General features: G+C 37.7%; 1 protein-coding gene across 1 annotated transcript in view; it reads right to left on the reverse strand.

Annotated features, from left to right (window-relative positions):
- The window catches only part of SLC44A5 (solute carrier family 44 member 5), a 103129-nt gene extending 102217 nt beyond the window's left edge, over positions 1-912 (reverse strand). The window contains exon 1 of the mRNA XM_065886383.1: positions 800-912. Coding sequence (XP_065742455.1) covers positions 800-912 — 113 coding nt within the window. The remainder of the gene's footprint in view (positions 1-799) is intronic.
- Positions 913-20995: the final 20083 nt, after the last annotated feature.

Here is a 20995-nt window from a genome sequence, read left to right on the forward strand (position 1 = left end):
ATTCCATTGTATGTATATGCCATATTTTTTAACCCATTCATTTGTCAATAAACATTTAGGCTGTTTCCACATCTTAGCTATTGAGAATAGTGCTGCAGTGAACATGGGAGTGCAGATATGTCTTTGAGATCCTGATTTCAATTCTTCTGGACAATGTGGATAAACCTAGAGGAACTTACGCTAAGTGAAGTAAGCCAATCACAGAAAGACAAATAACTGCAGTATTCTACTAATTTGAGATATCTAAAATAGTCAAACTCATAGAAAGTAGAATGGTGGTTGCCAGGGGCAGGAGAGAGAGGCAAATGGGGAGTTACTTATTCAATGGCAATAAGTGCCAAGTATGCAAGATGAATAAGTTCCAGAGAACTCTGGTACAGCATTGTGCCTATATGTTTAACACTACTGTATTGGGCACTGAAAAATTTGTTAAGAGGGGAGATTTCACATTAAGTGTTCTTACCACAATTAAAAAAAAACACATAGCACGGAAGACATGATAACCATGGCAAGGCTGCAATATACAGGAATATATTTGTGCAAGTTCATAAGTTATTTGCATTTAAAATTTTGCTATGAGTACGCATAATACAGGTATAAAATATGTGATTGCAAATGTAAAACTTTTTTAACTTAAAAAAATTAAAGGGGGGACCTGCAAGATGGCAGAGGAGTAAGACGTGGAGATCGTCTTCCTCCCCACAAACATATCAAAAATAAATCTACATGTGGAACAACACCTGCTAAACACTGGCAAAAGACCTCAGACTTCCCAAAAGGAAAGAAACTCCCCACATACGTGGCTGTGTGGCTGACAGGATCCTGGTTCTCTGGCTGGGTGTCAGGCCTGAGCCTCTGAGGTGGGAGAGCCAACTTCAGGACACTGGACCACAAGACCTCCTGGTCCCACATAATATCAATCAGTGTGAGCTCTCCCAGAAATCTCTGTCTCAATGCTAAGACCCAGCTCCACTGAACGACCAGCAAGCTCCAGTGCTGGACACCCCATGACAAACAACTAGCAAGACAGGAACACAATCCCACTCATTAGCAGAGAGCCTGCCTAAAATCATACTAAGTTCACAGACACTCAGAAACACACCATCGGATGCACTCCTGCCCACAAGAAAGACAAGATCCAGACTCATCCACCAGAACACAGGCACCAGTACCCTCCACCAGGAAGCCTACATAACCCACTGAACCAACCTTACCTACTGGGGACAGACACCAAAAACAACAGGAACTATGAACTTGCAGCCTGCGAAAAGGAAACCCCAAACACAGTAAGTTAAGCAAAATGAGAAGACAAAGAAATATGCAGCAGATGAAGGAGCAAAGTAAAAACCCACCAGACCAAACAAATGAAGAGGAAATAGGCAGTCTACATGAAAAAGAATTCAGAATAATGATAGTAAAGATGATGCAAAATCGTGGAAATAGAATAGAGAAAATACAAGAAAGTTTTAACAAGAACCTAGAAGAACTAAAGAGCAAACCAACAGTAATGAACAACATAATAAATGAAATTAAAAGTTCTCTAGAAGGAATCAATAGCAGAATAACTGAGGCAGAAGAATGGATAAATGACTGGAAGATAAAATAGTGGAAATAACTACAGCAGACCAGAATAAAGAAAAAAGAATGAAAAGAATTGAGGACAGTCTCAGAGACATCTGGGACAACATTAAAGGCACCAACATTCGAATTATAGGGATCCCAGAAGAAGAAGATAAAAAAAAGGGACTGAGAAAATATTAGAGGAGATTATAGTTGAAAACTTCCCTAAAACAGGAAAGGAAATAGTCAGTCAAGTACAGGAAGTGCAGAAAGTCCCATAGAGGATAAATCCAAGGAGAAACACGCTGAGACACATAGTAATCAAAGTGACAAAAATTAAATACAAAGAAAAAAATATTAAAAGCAGCAAGGGAAAAGCAACAAATAACATACAAGGGAATCCTCAGAAGGTTAACAGCTGATCTTTCAGCAGAAACTCTGCAGGCCAGAAGGGAATGGCAGGACATATTTAAAGTAATGAAAGGGAAAAACCTACAACCAAGATTACTCTACCCAAAAAATATCTCATTCAGATTTGAGGGAGAAATTAAAACCTTTGCAGACAAGCAAAAGCTAAGAGGATTCAGCACCACCAAACCAGCTTTACAACAAATGCTAAAGGAACTTCTCTAGGCAGGAAACACAAGAGAAGGAAAAGACCTACAATAACAAACCCAAAACAATTAAGAAAATGGTAACAGGAACATACATATCAATAACTACCTTAAATGTAAATGGATTAATGCTCCAACCAAAAGACATAGACTGGATGAATGGATACAAAAACAAGACCCACACATATGCCTCCTACAAGAGACCCACTTCAGACCGAGGGACACATACAGACTGAAAGTGAGGGGATGGAAAAAGATATTCCATGCAAATGGAAGTCAAAAGAAAGCTGGCATAGCAATTCTCATATCAGACAAAACAGACTTTAAAATAAAGACTATTAGAAGAGACAAAGAAGGACACTACATAATGATCAAGGGATCAATCCAAGAAGAAGAAACAACAATTGTAAATATTTATGGAACCAAAATAGGAGCACCTCAATACATAAGGCAAATACTAACAGCCATAAAAGGGGAAATCAACAGTAACACAATCATAGTAGGGGACTTAACACCCCACTTTCACCAATGGACAGATCATCCAAAATGAAAATAAATAAAGAAACACAAGCTTTAAATGATACATTAAACAAAATGGACTTAATTGATATTTATAGGACATTCCATCCAAAAACAAAAGAATACATTTTCTTCTCAACTGCTCATGGAACATTCTCCAGGACAGATCATATCTTGGGTCACAAACCAAGCCTTGGTAAATTTAAGAAAATTGAAATCGTATCAAGTATCCTTTCCAACCACAACGCTATGAGACTAGATATCAATTACAGGAAAAAAATCTGTAAAAACTACAAACACATGGAGGCTCAACAATACACTACTAAATAACCAAGAGATCACTGAAGAAATCAAAGAGGAAATCAAAAAATACCTAGAAACAAATGACAATGAAAACACGATGACCCAAAACTTATGGGATGCAGCAAAAGCAGTTCTAAGAGGGAAGTTTATAGCAATACAATCCTACCTCAAGAAACAAGAAACATCTCAAATAAACAATCTAAACTTACACCTAAAGCAATTACAGAAAGAAGAACCAAAAAACCCCAAAGTTAGCAGAAGGAAAGAAATCATAAAGATCCCATCAGAAATGAAAAACAAATGAAGGAGACGATAGCAAAGATCAATAAAACTAAAAGTTGTTTCTTTGAGAAGATAAACAAAATTGATAGACCCTTAGCCAGACTCATCAAGAAAAAAAGGGAGAAGACTCAAATCAACAGAATTAGAAATGAAAAAGGAAAAGTAACAACTGACACTACAGAAATACAAAGGATCATGAGAGATTACTGCAAGCAATTATATGCCAATAAAATGGACAACCTGGAAGAAATGGACAATTCTGAGAAAATACACAAACTTCTGTTCCTGAACCAGAAAGAAATAGAAAATATGAAAAGACCAATCATGAGCACTGAAATTGAAACTGTGATTAAAAATCTTCCCACAAACAAAAGTCCAGGACCAGATGGCTTCACAGGCTAATTCTATCAAACATTTAATGAAGATCTAACACCTATCCTTCTCAAACTATTCCAAATTATAGCAGAGGGAGGAACACTCCCAAACTCATTCTACAAGGCCACCATTACCCTGATACCAAAATGAGACAAAGAAGTCACGAAAAAAAATAACTACAGGCCAACATCACTGATGAACATACACGAAAAAATCCTCAACAAAATACTAGCAAAAAGAATCCAACAGCACGTGAAAGGGATCATACACCATGATCAAGTGGGGTTTATCTCAGGAATACAAGGATTCTTCAGTATACACAAATCAATCAATGTGACACACCATATTAACAAATTGAAGAATAAAAACCATACGATCATCTCAATAGATGCAGGACATGCTTTTGACAAAATTCCACACCCATTTTTGATAAAAAATACCTTTCAGAAAGTAGGCATAGAGGGAACTTACCTCAACATAACAAACCCACAGCAAACATCGTTCTCAATGGTGAAAAACTGAAACGATTTCCACTAATATCAGGAACAAGAAAAGGTTGCCCACTCTCACCACTATTATTCCACATAGTTTTGGAAGCTTTACCCAAAGCAATAAGAGAAGAAAAAGAAAAAAAAGGAATACAAATTGGAAAAGAAGAAGTAAAACTGTCACTGTTTGCAGATGACATGATACTATACATAGAGAATCCTAAAGATGCTACCAGAAAACTACTAGAGCTAATCAATGAATTTGGTAAAGTAGCAGGATACAAAATTAATGCACAGAAATCTCTGGCATTCCTATACACTACTGATGAGAAACCTGAAAGAGAAATTAAGGGAACACTCTCATTTACCACTGAAACAAAAAGAATAAAATACCTACGAATAAACCTACCTAAGGAGACAAAAGACCTGTATGCAGAAAATTATAAGACACTGATGAAAGAAATTAAAGATGATACAAACACATGGAGAGATATACCATGTTCTTGGTTTGGAAGAATCAACATTGTGAAAATTACTATACTACACAAAGCAATCTACAGGTTCAATGCAATCACTATCAAACAACCAATGGGGGCTTCCCTGGTGGTGCAGTGGTTGAGAGTCTGCCTGCCAATGCAGGGCACACAGGTTTGTGCCCCGGTCCGGGAATATCCCACACGCCACGGAGCGGCTGGGCACGTGAGCTATGGCCGCTGGGCCTGTACGTCCGGAGCTTGTGCTCCGCGACGGGAGAGGCCACAACAGTGAGAGACCCACGTACTACAAAAAACAAACAAACAAACAAACCAAAAAAACAACCAACGGTATTTTTCACAGAACTAGAAGAAAAAATTTCACAATATGTATGGAAACACAAAAGACCCCAAAGAGCCAAAGCAATCTTGAGAAAGAATAATGGAGTTGGAGGAATCAGGCTCCTGGACTTCAGACTATATTACAAAGGTTCAGTAATCAAGACAGTATGGTACTGGCACAAAAACAGAAATACAGATCAATGAAAGAGGATAGAAAGCCCAGAGATAAACCCACGCACATATGGTCACCTTATCTTTGATAAAGGAGGCAAGAATATACAATGGAGAAAAGACAGCCTCTTCAATAAGTGGTGCTGGGAAAACTGCACAGCTACATGGAAAAGAATGAAATTAGAACACTCCCTAACACCATACACAAAAATAAACTCAAAATGGATTAAAGACCTAAATGTAAGGCCAGACATTATAAAACACTAAGAGGAAAACGTAGGCAGAACACTCTATGACATAAATCACAGCAAGATCCTTTTTGACCCACCTCCTAGAGAAAGGGAAATAAAAACAAAAATAAACAAATGGGACCTAATGAAACTTCAAAGCTTTTGCACAGCAAAGGAAACCATTAACAAAATGAAAAGACAACCCTCAAAATGGGAGAAAATATTTGCAAATGAAGCAACTGACAAAGGATTAATCTCTAAAACATACAAGCAACTCTTGTAGCTCAATATCAAAAAAACAAACAACCCAATCCAAAAATGGGCAGAAGACCTAAATAGACATTTCTCCAAAGAAGATATACAGATTGTTAACAAACACATGAAGGAATGCTCAACCTCATTAATCGTTAGAGAAATGCAAATCAAAACTACAATGAGATATCATCTCACACCGGTCAGAATGGCCATCATCAAAAAATCTACAAACAATAAATGCTGGAGAGGGTGTGGAGAAAAGGGAACCCTCCAGCACTGTTGGTGGGAATGTAAATCGATACAGCCACGATGGAGAACAGTATGGAGGTTCCTTAAAAAACTAAAAATAGAACTGCCATATGACCCAGCAATCCCACTACTGGGCATATACCCTGAGAAAACCATAATTCAAAAAGAGTCATGCACCACAGTGTTCACTGCAGCACAACTTACAATAGTCAGGACATGGAAGCAATCTAAGTGTCCATTGACAGATGAATGGATAAAGAAGATGTGGCACATATATACAATGGAATATTACACAGCCATAAAAAAGAAAGAAAACTGAATTATTTGTAGTGAGGTGGATGGACCTAGAGACTGTTATACAGAGTGAACTAAGTCAGAAATAGAAAAACAAATACCGTTCGCTAACACATATATATGAAATCTAAAAAAAAAAAATTGGTTCTGACGAACTAGATGCAGGAAAAGAATAAAGATTCAGATGTAGAGAATGGACTTGAGGACACAGGGAGGGGGAAGGGTAAGCTGGGATGAAGTGAGAGAGTGGCATGGACATATATACACTACCAAATGTAAAATAGATAGCTAGTGCGAAGCAGCTGCATGGCACAGGGAGGTCAGCTTGGTGCTTTGTGACCACCTACAGCAGTGGGATAGGGAGGTTGGGAGGGAGATGCAAGAGGGAGGAGAAATGGGAATATATGTATATGTATAACTGATTCACTTTGTTATAAAGCAGAAACTAACAGACCACTGTAAAGCAATTAAACTCCAATAAAGATGTTAAAAATAAATAAATAAAGTAAGCAAATCCCCCATAAAAAAATTAAAAAATAAAAATAAATGCCCCTGAATTGCAAAAAAAAAAAAAAAATTATAATCCCAACTTTCAAATAAGGTCAAATGTCACCTCCTTCATGCAGTTTTCAACTAAAAGAGATCCCTCACATCTCTGCAGACTTACAGAAACTGTGTTTGTACATCTTTAAGGCAATTATCTTCCACCTATTATAATCTAGACGGGGGGTGGCAAACTGCAGGCCAAGGGCCAAATCTGGCTTGCTGCCTACTTTTGTATAGCTTTTTGTGAACTAAGAATAGTTTTAACGTTTTAAAAATAGCTTTAGAAATCAAAAGAGTAATATTTTGTTATATAAGAATTACACAAGGGCTTCCCTGGTGGCGCAGCGGTTGGGAGTCTGCCTGCCGATACAGGGAACATGGGTTCGTGCCCCGGTCTGGGAGGATCCCACATGCCGCGGAGCGGCTGGGCCCGTGAGCCATGGCTGCTGGGCCTGCACGTCCGGAGCCTGTGCTCCGCAATGGGAGAGGCCACAGCAGTGCCAGGCCCGTGTACCGAAAAAAAAAAAAATTACACAAAATTCAAATCTCACTGTCCATAAATACAGACTTTTGGAAAATAGCTACACTGATTTACGCATGTATTGTCTATGGCTACTTTTGTGCCTCAATGGCTGAGTTCAGTAGTCACAATAGAAACCATCTGGCGTGCACAGCCTAAAATTAACTACCTGGACTTTTTTAGAAAACGTTTGCTGACCTCTGATCTAGGCCGTGATGCCCTCTGTGGCAACATTTAGCATAGAGTGTTGCATGCTGCAGACATATGGCAATCTATGTCCCATGAATGATCAGTAAGACATCTCTGACAGACTAATACATCATAAGCAGGCTCTGGTGAAAATCAGAGCGCTATATTTCAAATTTCAGATCTCTTTTTTTGGTTGGCGTGGTGTGGGGTGAGGACTATTTGGTGAACGTGTTGTCTAAGGATTTAATTTTTTGGTTAAGCTTAAGCCTGCCCCCTAGATATTGCTGTCTCCAGTAAAATAAATCATAGAAGAAAACCCATTAGATTCAGAGGTAATAAGAGAGTTTTATTTCTTAAGTTCATATTTCAGTTCTACACTAGTTCTTCTTTTCCTACAACTGTCATTCTGACTCCTTTTCAGGGACAGCTTTCTATCTTCATTCAGAAACTGATTCATTTACTAGTTTTCTTTCTTTGTGGCAGCTGAAATTCCAATGATATCAACCATTCTGAAAGGTCATTAATATCAAGCATTAGAGCAAGAATGGAAGTCTTATACATCATTATTCTCTGACAGATCATCCATTTGTGCCTAATGAGTCAGTTTAGGGACTGTCCACTGCCATGATTCCAGTCTGATGATCACCTCTCATTTGAAAGTTCTTGGTGTCACCTGGGTACATCTGTTCCCTACATAGCTGCATTTATAACCCACAGTCTAGAAGCATTGCTCCTCTGTGGTTCTGCTGGCACCTTGCGTAATGCCATTAAGTCATCTGTTACCTCTTAGTTTCTTACTGCAGAAGTCTGTTCCAGAAAATAGAATGGCTGCTTCACTTCCCAGAGGCTTTATTAAAGGACAGTACATTCTGGGGCTCTCCTCCAAGCTTCACTGAGATGCACTTGGCAAACTGCAGAATGTGGCTTGGAATTAGATCATCTGCGTGGATGCTTAGTCAGCAGACTCAAAACATTTGGGGATATTTGAGGGTAGGAATCTGTGTAAGTTAAAAAATACCTCTATTCCTCCGTTCTTCACTATTAATGGAGAATCTGGTGATTTGTGAGAGGAGCATTCTCTAAGAGTTGTGTTTGAAGGAGTAAATTGTAACTTTTCCCCTTGCTTCCAGCTTCTCTTTTTCCTGGACACATTGTCTAAAAGTTCTCTACTGTTCTGTTCCCACAGCTTTAGATTATACCATGTACCATTGTGTGTGTGTGTGTGTGTGTGTGTGTGTGTGTGAGAGAGAGAGAGAAAGCTGAGGTTTCTACAAGCATAATAAAAAGTTAAAGATTATCTTGAAGAATTATATTGTTACGGAATCAAAAACGTAATAGGAAGGCACAATGAGCTTTTAATCACATGAACTAGTATTTTCAGGTGTTCAATCTAAATACAAGTGTTTTAAGTCTCTTAAAAAATAAATTAAGGGGCTTCCCTGGTGGCGCAGTGGTTGAGAGTCCGCCTGCCGATGCAGGGGACACGGGTTCGTGTCCCGGTCTGGGAAGATCCCACATGCCGTGGAGTGGCTGGGCCCATGAGCCATGGCCGCTGGGCCTGCACGTCTGGAGCCTGTGCTCCGCAACGGGAGAGGCCACAACAGTGGGAGGCCCACATACCGCAAAAAAAAAAAAATATTAAGGATGACTTCAAGGTTACGTTTACCTTAAAAGATAATTTTGACACCCAATCATTGAGAAAAGAATGTGAGCTTTATGGGATTATTCTTTTTTAGCACATTTTAAACTGTTGCTGAAAATGAAACATACCAAATAACATAATACCCTAAGAAATTATAGAATGATATTGATAATGTCTTTCGAATTGATTAGAACATTTAAGATGATATTTCAGTGTTGTACCTGCTTTACTTAGTTCTTTTGGATAACTACATCTTAAAAGCTTCCCTATTCTCTATGGTTAATCTTTTCTTCTATACTGTTTGTACTTGGGTTTCCATTGTCTTGAGAGAGTAGTTTTAACTGGTTGTAATTTATATTTTCTATTTGTAAACTGGAAAAAAACCCTCATTTTTATATAGAGAAGTTTAAGTGATGTCTATATAAATGTCTCTTTTGTTTAAAATGAAACAAGGTCAGACAAAAATTGATCTTACTATGTTATTCATCATCTTTGTAAAACTTGCATAGTATCCAAGAATCTGTCAGTGGGAGGAAACCACTCAGAAAATTGCTAGTAAAATCAGAACTGAATCATAGTTATTGCCCATATTACAGCTGGCATTGTGGACCAAAGGTACCATCAGACAGGTGCTAGGAGAACCAGCTGAGAACAGCCTTGGGAATTAGTCCATAAATTTACAGGGAATCCCTATCAGTTCAAAAGGCTCATTAATCTTCTTGGAAGAGGTTAGCATCCTTCTACATAGAAACACATAGTAGTAAGCGCTCAAAAATATTTGTTTAAACAATGAACTTCTGAAAATTCTCATGACTTGTATAGCGACAAAAATTCTGCTGTTAAAATTTTTTAAAAAGTATGCTTCTTAAAATCATATGATAAATATCAATAGTGAATATTTTTAGTAATCAAAGGCCTGCATATGAAAATGAAAAGATTACTATTTGTCACCCAAAATTTTAATAATAAAAAAATTACCTACAGACGATGGGCACTTTAGAAAATTACACGCCCTTTGATCTAATAATTCCTTTTCTAGTAATTTATAGCATGGAAATATGTATAGAAGAAGCAATAATTTATTTATAAGGATTTAAAACACTGATTTTGGGCTTCCCTGGTGGTGCAGTGGTTGAGAGTCCGCCTGCCGATGCAGGGGATACGGGTTCGTGCCCCGGTCCGGGAAGATCCCACGTGCCGCGGAGCGGCTGGGCCCGTGAGCTATGGCCGCTGAGCCTGTGCGTCCGGAGCCTGTGCTCCGCAACGGGAGAGGCCACAACAGTGAGAGGCCCGCGTACCGCAAAAAAAAACAAAAAACTAAAAAACCCCACTGATTTAAATCATACATGTAGAAAACAGTGTTTCTCCATCATAACTTTTTTTTATACTTAGAATTTGTTTTGGCAATAATTTCAGTTTTTAGAGGAAAACAACAAATGCAACATGACATATTGGGCTTAAGTGATATCTAGCATTACAGCACTAGTATGTTGTTGGTAAATCTTTACTGTGAAATGAGAGGTCTTTGCTGATTTTAGGAAAAAAATTAACAACTTGTGAGATGGTATAATAAGGGATGGTATGTTTTCATTTGTTCAAAGCAAAGAAGCATAGGCATTCAACACATGTCTACTGAATAAATGAGTGAAAGTGTTACTTGAACATTAGACATTAAAATACTATAGACATTTAACAAATGTATAAAAATGCTGTGTCGCTCTGCTTTTAAATTATTCAGCAAAATGGGAAATTCCAACCATTTGTCTAGAGCCTGAAGTAGTATATGAATTGCTCATTCATTTCTGTAAATATTTGCTAATACAGTTTATTCTACAAGCTGTTTGTTCTACAATAAAGCATTACTAGTAAGAATAGGGTCATTGTTTTTACCTTTAAAGGGGACTTAATTAAACTTTTTAGGGTTTTTAAGGTAAAACTAAATGTTTATTGATTTATACTTACTAAATACAGTCTCTGTGTAATCCAGTTTAAATCTGAACCTAACTGTATCAGTTAAAAATGTGTTCAGTTGCAAATACCAGAAAATTTATGTTAGAAACAGTGGCTTAAATTCCAAAGAACTTGTTTCATACAAGAAGTTCTGCGGTTGGCAGTCCTGGGCTAGCGTGGCATGTCATTCAGTGATGTCATTAGGGACCTAACTCATTTCCTCTTTCTGCCCCTTCATCCTTAGCTTGTAGACATTTATTTTCATGCTTGTACCTCATATCACAAGTTGACTGTCGCACTCAGGACACCTGAATCACTTCAATAAAGCTTTGTCTTTTTATTCACAAAAGAAGGTCCCTTCTAGAAGACTTGCCCTTGAGCTCATTGGCTTGAACTGTGTCTCATGGCCAACCCTGCCTGGAAGGTGGTTAGCATAATTGAATGCTTGATTTTTCAGCTTCTATAGTAGAAGAGGCAAGGGAGAAGATGGTTTGGAATGCATATTCAGGAAGACAAATTACAGAATATACCACAGCTACTAGTGAGATTTAAACAATCATAAAAAGTAATATTATTTGTTCTAATAATTTTTAGTCAACCCAAATGGATTATACCAAAGAATGTGTGTTTTTCTCTGAGACTACTTTTTTTTCCCTGAAGGATATATACATATTTTTTAACATCTTTATTAGTGTATAATTGCTTTAAAATGGTATGTTAGTTTCTGCTTTATAACAAAGGGAATCAGCTATACATATACATATATCCCCATATCTCCTCCCTCTTGCATCTCCCTCCCACCCTCCCTATCTCACCCCTCTAGGTGGTCACAAAGCACCGAGCTGATCTCCCTGTGCTACGTGGCTGCTTCCAACTAGCTCTCTAATTTACATTTGGTAGTATATATATGTCCATGCCACTCTCTCACTTCGTCCCAGCTTACCCTTCCCCCTCCCTGTGTCCTCAAGTCCATTCTCTAGTAGGTCTGCGTCTTTATTCCTATCCTGCCCCTAGGTTCTTCATAACCACTTTTTTTTTAGATTCCATATATATGTGTTACCATACGGTACTTGATTTTCTCTTTCTGCCTTACTTCACTCTGTATGACACACTCTAGGCCCATCCACCTCACTACAAATAACTCAATTTTGCTTCTTTTATGGCTGAGTAATATTCCATTGTATATATGTGCCACATCTTCTTTATCCATTCGTCTGTTGATGGACACTTATTAAATATTAAACATATTTTGTAAGTTTAACATAGGAAAACTGAATATTGTATATTCTCATAGAATTCAAGAAGTGAAACTGAGATTCATTTCCCAGCAAAGCATATTCTAGAGCTGATATCAGTAACAGCAAAACAGGAAGTTATAACACCTTATCTGTGGCTAATTTTACATTTCATATTCAATCAATTAATTCTTGACATCCATGTTCAATGGAAGGGAGTTTGAAATTTAAATCCAGCCATAGTAAACATATGCAACTGCAGTTTTCCTAAGCTGAATATTGAAATACAAATTTCCCCTAATTCATGTGTATATATATATTTTTATATTGCCTATACTATATAATTCCATAGAATATCTTGAAATTATTATTTTAGTTTGGGATCCAGTATTTGTTTGGGAGCTAATATTTATTCCATTTTCTTTACATACACATTTTATATGGGCTAAAATATTAATTAATTAATTTTTAAACATCTTTATTATAGTATAATTGCTTTACAATGGTGTGTCAGTTTCTGCTTTATAACAAAGTGAATCAGTGATACATATACATATGTCCCTATATCTCTTCCCTCTTGCATCTCCCTCCCTCCCACCCTCCCTATCCCACCCCTCTAGATGGTCACAAAGCACTGAGCAGATCTCCCTGTGCTATGAGGCTGCTTCCCACTAGCTGTTTTGCGTTTGGTACTGTACATATGTCCATGCCACTCTCTCACTTTGTCCCAGCTTACCCTTCCCCCTCCCCATATCCTCAAGTCCATTCTCTAGTAGGTCTGCATCTTTATTCCCATCCTGCCCCTAAGTTCTTCTGACCGTTTTTCCTCTCTCTTTTTTCTTTTGTTTTTTTTCAGATTCCATATATATGTGTTAACATACGGCATTTGAAAAATGGAGCTGGAAGAATCAGGGCCCCAGACTTCAGACTATACTACAAAGCTACAGTAGTCAAGACAGTACAGAACTGGCACAAAACCAGAAATACAGATCAATGGAACAGGATAGAAAGCCCAGAGATAAACCCATGCACATATGGTAACCTTATCTTTGATAAAGGAGGCAGGAATATACAGTGGAGAAAAGACAGCCTCTTCAATAAGTGGTGCTGGGAAAACTGGACAGCAACATGTAAAAGAATGAAATTAGAACACTTCCTAACACCATACACAAAAATAAACTCAAAATGGATTAAAGACCTAAATGTAAGGCCAGACACCATCAAACTCTTAGAGGAAAACATAGGCAGAACACTCTATGACATAACTCACAGCAAGATCCTTTTTGACCCACCTCCTAGAGAAAGAGAAATAAAAACAAAAATAAACAAATGGGACCTAATGAAACTTCAAAGCTTTTGCACAGCAAAGGAAACCATTAACAAAATGAAAAGACAACCCTCAAAATGGGAGAAAATATTTGCAAATGAAGCAACTGACAAAGGATTAATCTCTAAAACATACAAGCAACTCTTGTAGCTCAATATCAAAAAAACAAACAACCCAATCCAAAAATGGGCAGAAGACCTAAATAGACATTTCTCCAAAGAAGATATACAGATTGTTAACAAACACATGAAGGAATGCTCAACCTCATTAATCGTTAGAGAAATGCAAATCAAAACTACAATGAGATATCATCTCACACCGGTCAGAATGGCCATCATCAAAAAATCTACAAACAATAAATGCTGGAGAGGGTGTGGAGAAAAGGGAACCCTCCAGCACTGTTGGTGGGAATGTAAATCGATACAGCCACGATGGAGAACAGTATGGAGGTTCCTTAAAAAACTAAAAATAGAACTACCATATGACCCAACAATCCCACTACTGGGCATATACCCTGAGAAAACCAAAATTCAAAAAGAGTCATGCACCACAATGTTCACTGCAGCACAATTTACAATAGCCAGGACATGGAAGCCACCTAAGTGTCCATCAACAGATGAATGGATAAAGAAGGTGTGACACATATATACAATGGAATATTACTCAGCCATAAAAAGAAATGAAATTGAGTTATTTGTAGTGAGGTGGATGGACCTAGAGTCTGTCATACAGAGTGAAGTCAGAAAGAAAAAAACAAATAATGTATATATTTAAAAAATCATTAGACATGTAATGTATCACAAACTATACCAGTAAGTCTCTTTCATTTCAATATGAGATACTCAGAACAGCATCTTAATAGTAACTCTGGGAGATATTAGGCAATTCTGTCCAGGAATTGTCCCTGTTTTTTTTTTATAACAAAGCATTACAATGCAGCATACATAGTGGCTGTCAGTTCCTACTACTGTCCTCTTTCCTTCCATTCTGAGATAAAAGTTCATGGAAGACCCATATTTCCCCCCAGATGTAAGTCCTTCCTCCTCAGGATTTCACAAAACCTCCCCAGAAATTTTTTCAGTGACTATTTGTTAAGTTTCTACTATTTGCTACTATGGTGAGATATGTGTATGGGGGGTGGGGGGCAGGATGGAGGGGTGGTAAACCAAGACTGTTAGGGGGAGGAAGGCGATATTAAAAAAAAAAAAAGAATATGATCCTAGCCCTCAAATACTCATTTCATGATTTAAGAAAAAAAGATAAACACATCTAAAAGATTAATGTTAAAAAATACAGTTTAAAATGTAGAGGTAAAAATAAGTACTACAAGTAGGAAGGATCTAGATGGTTAGAGTAGAAAAAGCTCAGTGTGAGCTAGAGTATGTGAGCACTTTAATTACAAGGGATGGGTTGAACTTTTGAATTATGGAGAAGATTATGACTGGCTGGGGAGAGAGGTCTATTCTAGGCAAAAATAAGTATAAGAACAAAGGTGCAAAACTAAGTATGGCTGATGGGGATGAGAAAGAGACCAGGCTAACTAGAATTCTTATTCAGTACAAATTATAAAACAGACCAGATTAGTATTACAGAGCCAAAAAAATTAATCCATTCTTTTATTTTCATAATATTTATTTGGTACCTATTCTGTACCAGGTACTGTAGTACATACTATAAATACAGTAGTGAGCCAGACAGATAAGGTGCCTTCTCTCATGAAGCTCACTATTTAGTGTGGGAAGCTAGCAATTAATAAGTAAAGGCCAACACATAAAATAATGACAGATTGTGTGGTAGTGACAGAAGTGCTAGGAAGGAAACAAACATGATACTATGAAAGAGTATAATAAGGACACGATGAAAGAGTAGGGAAGGACTCTCTAAAAAGGTGGTGGGTACCATACTTTTTTGATTAAAATTCACGTGGAACCACAAAAGACCTTGAATGGTCAAAGCAATCTTGAGAAAGAACAAAGCTGGAGGAATTATACTTCCTGATTTCAAACTATACCATTACCAAGCTATAGTAATCAAAAGCGTATGGTATTGGCATAAAAACAGACATATACATAAATGGAGCAGAACTGAGAGCCCAGAAATAACCCCCCAAATCGATGGTCAACAAATATTTGACAAGGGAGCCAATACTACTCAGTGAGGAAAGGAGAGCCTCTTCAATGAATGGTGTTGGGAAAATGAAATAACCACATACAAAAAAGTGAAATTCGATCCCTATCTTACACCACTCACAAAAATTAACTCAAAGTGGATTAAAAACTTAAATGTAGGACCTGAAACTGTAGAACTCCTAAAAGAAAACATAAGGAAAATAGCTCCTTGACACTGGTCTTAGCAACAATTTTTTAGATATAACATCAAAAGCACAAGCAACAAAGGCAAAAATAAGTGGGACTACATCATACTGAAAACCTTTTCCACAGCAAATGAAACCATCATGAGATGAAAAGGAAACCTACAGAATATGAGAAAATATTTGAAAATCATATATTTGATAAGGGATTAACATCCAAAAAATATAAAGAACTCATACAGTTCAAAAGCAAATCCAAACAATCCAATTAAAAATGAGCAGAGGATCTAAGTAGTCATTTTTCCAAAGAAGACATACAGGTGGCCAACATGTATGTGAAAAGGTGTTCAACATCACTAATCATCAAGGAAATGCAAACCAAAATCACAACGAATTATCACTTCATACCTATTAGAATGGCTACCATCAAAAAGGCAAGAGAAAAGTGTTTTCAAGGATTTGAAGAAAAGGGACCCCTTGTGCATTGTTGGTGGGGATGTAAATTGTGCAGCCACTATGGAAAACAGTATGGAGGTTCTTCAAAATATTAAAAAAAGAACTATCATATGATTCAGCAATCTCACTTCTGGGTATGTATCCAAAGGAAATGAGACAGACAGGATCTTAAAGAGATATCTGCACCCTCATGTTCATTGTAGTATCATTCATACTAGCCAAGACATGGAAACAACCTGTCAGTTGAATTAATGGATAAAGATATGGTATAATTCGATACAATAGAATATTATTCAGCTATCACAAAGAAGGAAAACCTGCCATTTTTTTCAACATGGATGGAGCTTGAGGACATGATGCTAAGTGAGATTAAGTCAGATAGAGTAAGACAAATACTGTGTGATATCACTTGCATATGTAATTTAAAGAAGTTGAACTCTTGGAAACCAAGTAGAATGGAGGTTACTGAGGGCTGTGGGTGTGGGGAATGGGGAGATGATGGCCAAAAAGTACAACTTGCAGTTAGAAAATGAAAAAGTTCTGGAGATCAATGTATAGCATAGTGATTATAGTCAATACTGCATTATATACTTCAAAGCTCCTAAGAGACTAGCCTTAAATGTTCTTATCACAAGAAAGAAACAGTAATTGTGTGATAGGATGGAGGTATTAGCTAACACTTCAGTGGTAATCATTTTACAACATTTAAGTGTATCAAATCAACACATTAGACTTATACAATGTCATATATAAATTATATCTCTCTTTTTTCTTTAATAAATTTATTTGCTTGTTTTTTATTTTTGGCTGTGTTGGGTCCTCCTTGCTGTGCATGAGCCTTCTCCAGCTGCAGCGAGTGGGGGCCACTCTTCACTGCAGCGCATGGGCCTCCCATCGCCGTGGCCTCCCCTGTTGCAAAGCGGGCTTCAGTAGCTGCAGCATGCAGGCTCAGTAGTTGTGGCTCACGGGCTTAGCTGCTCGGCGGCATGTGGGATCTTCCTGGACCAGGGCTCGAACCCACGTCCCCTGAATTGGCGGGCAGATTCCTAACCACTGCACCACCAGGGAAGGCCCCAGTTATATCTCAATAAAGCTGGATTGAAAAAATAAAGAGGTGATGGGCGTTGTGTTTTAGGCAGAAGAAACAACAAATGCAAAGGCCCCGAGGGCAGGTGAGACCAGGATTGCCCTGGGAACTGACAGATGGTCAATGTGAACAAAACACAGAGGAGATTGTGTCCACCTAGAAGGGTGGGATAGGGAGGGTGGGAGGGAGATGCAAGAGGGAGGGGATATGGGGATATATGTATACGTATAGCTGATTTACTTTGTTATACAGCAGAAACTAACACACCATTGTATAGCAATTATACTCCAATAAAGATGTTGAAATAAAAAAAAAAAAACACAGAGGAGAAAGGGAGATAGCAGTACAAGAGGAGGGTGGTACAGCAGAATGACTGACTAGTCCTCAGTTTGAACTTGTTCATCAAGGGAATCCACAGTTACAATATTTTATATGTTTGAGGACTTGACAGTTCATGACTCATTTTGACGTATATTATCTCATTTGGATTGTTACAACAACTCTGTAAAGTTGACACAGAGCTGTTACTGACACATCATTTTACAAATTAGGTAACTACTGACTACAATTTCAGTTTATTTTCAACTGAAAGTTCTTGAACAGAGTAGTAATATACCAAAAGCAGTACCTTAGCTAGATATATTTGGCACCAGAATGGAGAACAAATTGGAATGAAGTATGTGGTAAGTGCAGAAGGATGAGTTAGGGAAATGAGGGCTGAAATAGGATGGTGGCAAGACAGAAGAGAATGAAATAGGGCCAGTTCTGCTTCATCAGCATCACTGGTCTCCCACGAACATCTGTTTTCCTGGGTCGCCAGGATACTGTGAAGATAAATGCCACAGCATGGAGAGAGTTTAGGACTCCACGAAGACTCTTCATAGACTGGAATTAGATGTGAATGAATTTCTCCCTAATGGTTTCTAACACAGAAGGAGAAAGGGACGCTCACAAATCTTTGAGCAACAAATCTTATATTTATCTCTCCTATGGTCTTCAAAGCACTCTGTTCCACTTTTCTATTATATCAACTTGATAAAAGTATATTTTCTCTGAGCTTTGGAAGATCAAAGATCTTATTTTTCAGTTTTCTGCTGTGAATGTGGTTAGGTAACATCTGTCTTTTCTGTAACAGACATAAAGGGTTGCTCTATTGTTGGTTTTAATCCCCAAGGGCCACATCAAAAGAGAGCTGGCCTTGAACGCTCCTAGGTGTGGATGTCCATTATTAACAACCTATGTGACAAGTTATTGAACTGTGTTGTCTCTAGCTTTTGTCAATTGCATGTAAGCGGGCAAAGACAGGGTAAAGGACAAGGATGCAAAGAGAAAAGTGACAACTGAAGGCAAGAAAAAAACAAGAGAAAAATAAGCTGGAAAGGGATTTAAGGAAGAAAAAACTGAGAGGAAGGAGTAGGCTCCTGATTAAAATCAGAAGAATCAAGGTAAAGTTTGAAAAGGAAAAAGGCAAAAGAGAAAAAAAACAGAGAAACAGGATCAAGAAAAATGTAGAGAAAGAACCGTTATGGTATAAGAAAAGGAAAACAACGTATACAAAGGTCATACATGAGAAAGTTTACTGAAATCTGTTTGAGTTTGAAGAAAATCTAAAAGCAGATACACACATCCAATTATAAAATTAGTATTTCATATTCTGTGAAAGGAGGTAATGAGGTGGGTGATGGTTATTAAATAACCTGAAATTTAATTTCCCTACTTTTACTTTTTAGTTTAAGTAATTCTAACAGTCAAATAATAAAGGTTGTACACCAGAGAAAAGTTTAAGGACATTTGTTCTTTGTATCTATTGTTCCCCTCGTTTTAAAACACTTATAGATAATTCCTTTCTAATACAACTATTATCTGTCAGTTACCTACAAGCCACTCAACAAACCTAATATGTCTCTTTCTGCCTCTCGTATTAATACACTTGGCAAGCCTACCAAAACTTCATGTCTGTGCAGGCTAGTCCCAGAAGAGTCACAGTTAGGACAACCTCCAACCTAATGCTAATTAACGCTGGATAACAGGAAACATGCCAGCATTACCGTTCATACTTCTCTGGGAAAGCTGTGTGTGTTCAGTAGCTCTTTGTTTCAAAGGTTGGAAGATTTTCAGACTTTCACCCTTACTTTATCTTTTAGTTCCTGGATAAATGTGCCAGAGTGTGTGGAGAAGCAGCCTGTCTTTAGATTTCAATCAACTCTAGGGTTGCAGTAGCAGCAATAACAGCACCTGAGATACTCCCTAAAGACTTACGAAGGCCAAAATGAAATATGCTGGGCACAAAAAAGGCTTGAGTTTACCTAAACTAATGCAAATATTTGAGACGATAACTGGGAATCCTAAGACTGTCTTAGCAATCATCAAATAACTCTGAACCATCCCAGATTCTTGATCATCACTTCTGTTGAGCTCAATGGTAGCTTTTCTGAATTTTGATCCATCAAATTGATCTTAAATTTAGACAGCAAATTACTAGTATTGCTTCATCTTAGTTTGTGTTCACTAAGAGCTTTTCTAGAAGAATAAAGTAGCTGAACTGCAGCTTTTAGTCATTCTTCCCTGCTTCATCATGCTGCAAACAGAATCACAGTCTGGGAATTTGGGTGCTATCTAAAGTTGCCTATCTGGCAAGTCTCTTAACAACCCCTTTAACTTAGTTTCCAGCACAAAGTTATTATTTCTATCCACAACACAGTGCTGAGTGTAGAAGATGAATTATGCAACATTTGTTAGAGGATTTGTGGGGTTTCTTGGCCACGCCATGCAGCATATGGGCTCTTAGTTCCCTGACCAGGGATGGAACCTGTGCCCCTTGCAATGGAAGCACAGAGTCTTAACCACTGGACCACCAGCGAGGTCTCTATGCAACATTTGTAAAGCATGTAGAACTCCCCATAGAAAAGGGTGAGTTTGGAGTGTGTTCTGTGAATGTATGTTTAGAAAGGCACAAGGAGAAGCAGAAAACTGGAACTTTGACATAAATGAACTATAAATTATTACCACCATTATATATAAATCCATATGCAAAACTTAAATTCAAAAAAAAAAAAAAAAAAGGCTTGGGACTGGAAAGAGTTTATACCAGTCTAAAATATCTTCGTTTTCCTAGTATCTAGAGTCTGAACTCTCCCAATAATATTTAATATTAGTTCTCATTTTACTAAGCAGAACACTATAATACATGATATACTTTCAGTGCACCCCCAAACATGAATTTCCCAGGAAAACATAATTATTAATGGCTCCATCCTTAAAATCCTCTCTCACTTGGTCTTCCAGAAAAACTCTTTCGCATGCATACCTCTTTCAACTCTCTGCTCCTTCTCAGTCTTTCTTCATGGACTCTTCTTTGTCTGCCTTCATCTTAGTGTTGCCATAATCTCAGTGTTCTCTTGTGATCCAGCTCATCTTTCAATTCTATGTGCTTATCTAAGGGGGTCTCATCTGTATCATCATTTCCAAGTCTTCAGCCATGAAGAGCCTTCACCTTTCTCCTGAGTGCTAGCCCCTTATTTTTAAATTCAAATGTCCAAAATTGAATTTACTATCTATTGCTCCCAGAGGTCTAAAA

Source organism: Phocoena phocoena, chromosome 1 (genome assembly GCF_963924675.1).
Source record: "Phocoena phocoena chromosome 1, mPhoPho1.1, whole genome shotgun sequence".
NCBI classification, from domain to species: Eukaryota; Metazoa; Chordata; class Mammalia; order Artiodactyla; family Phocoenidae; genus Phocoena; species Phocoena phocoena.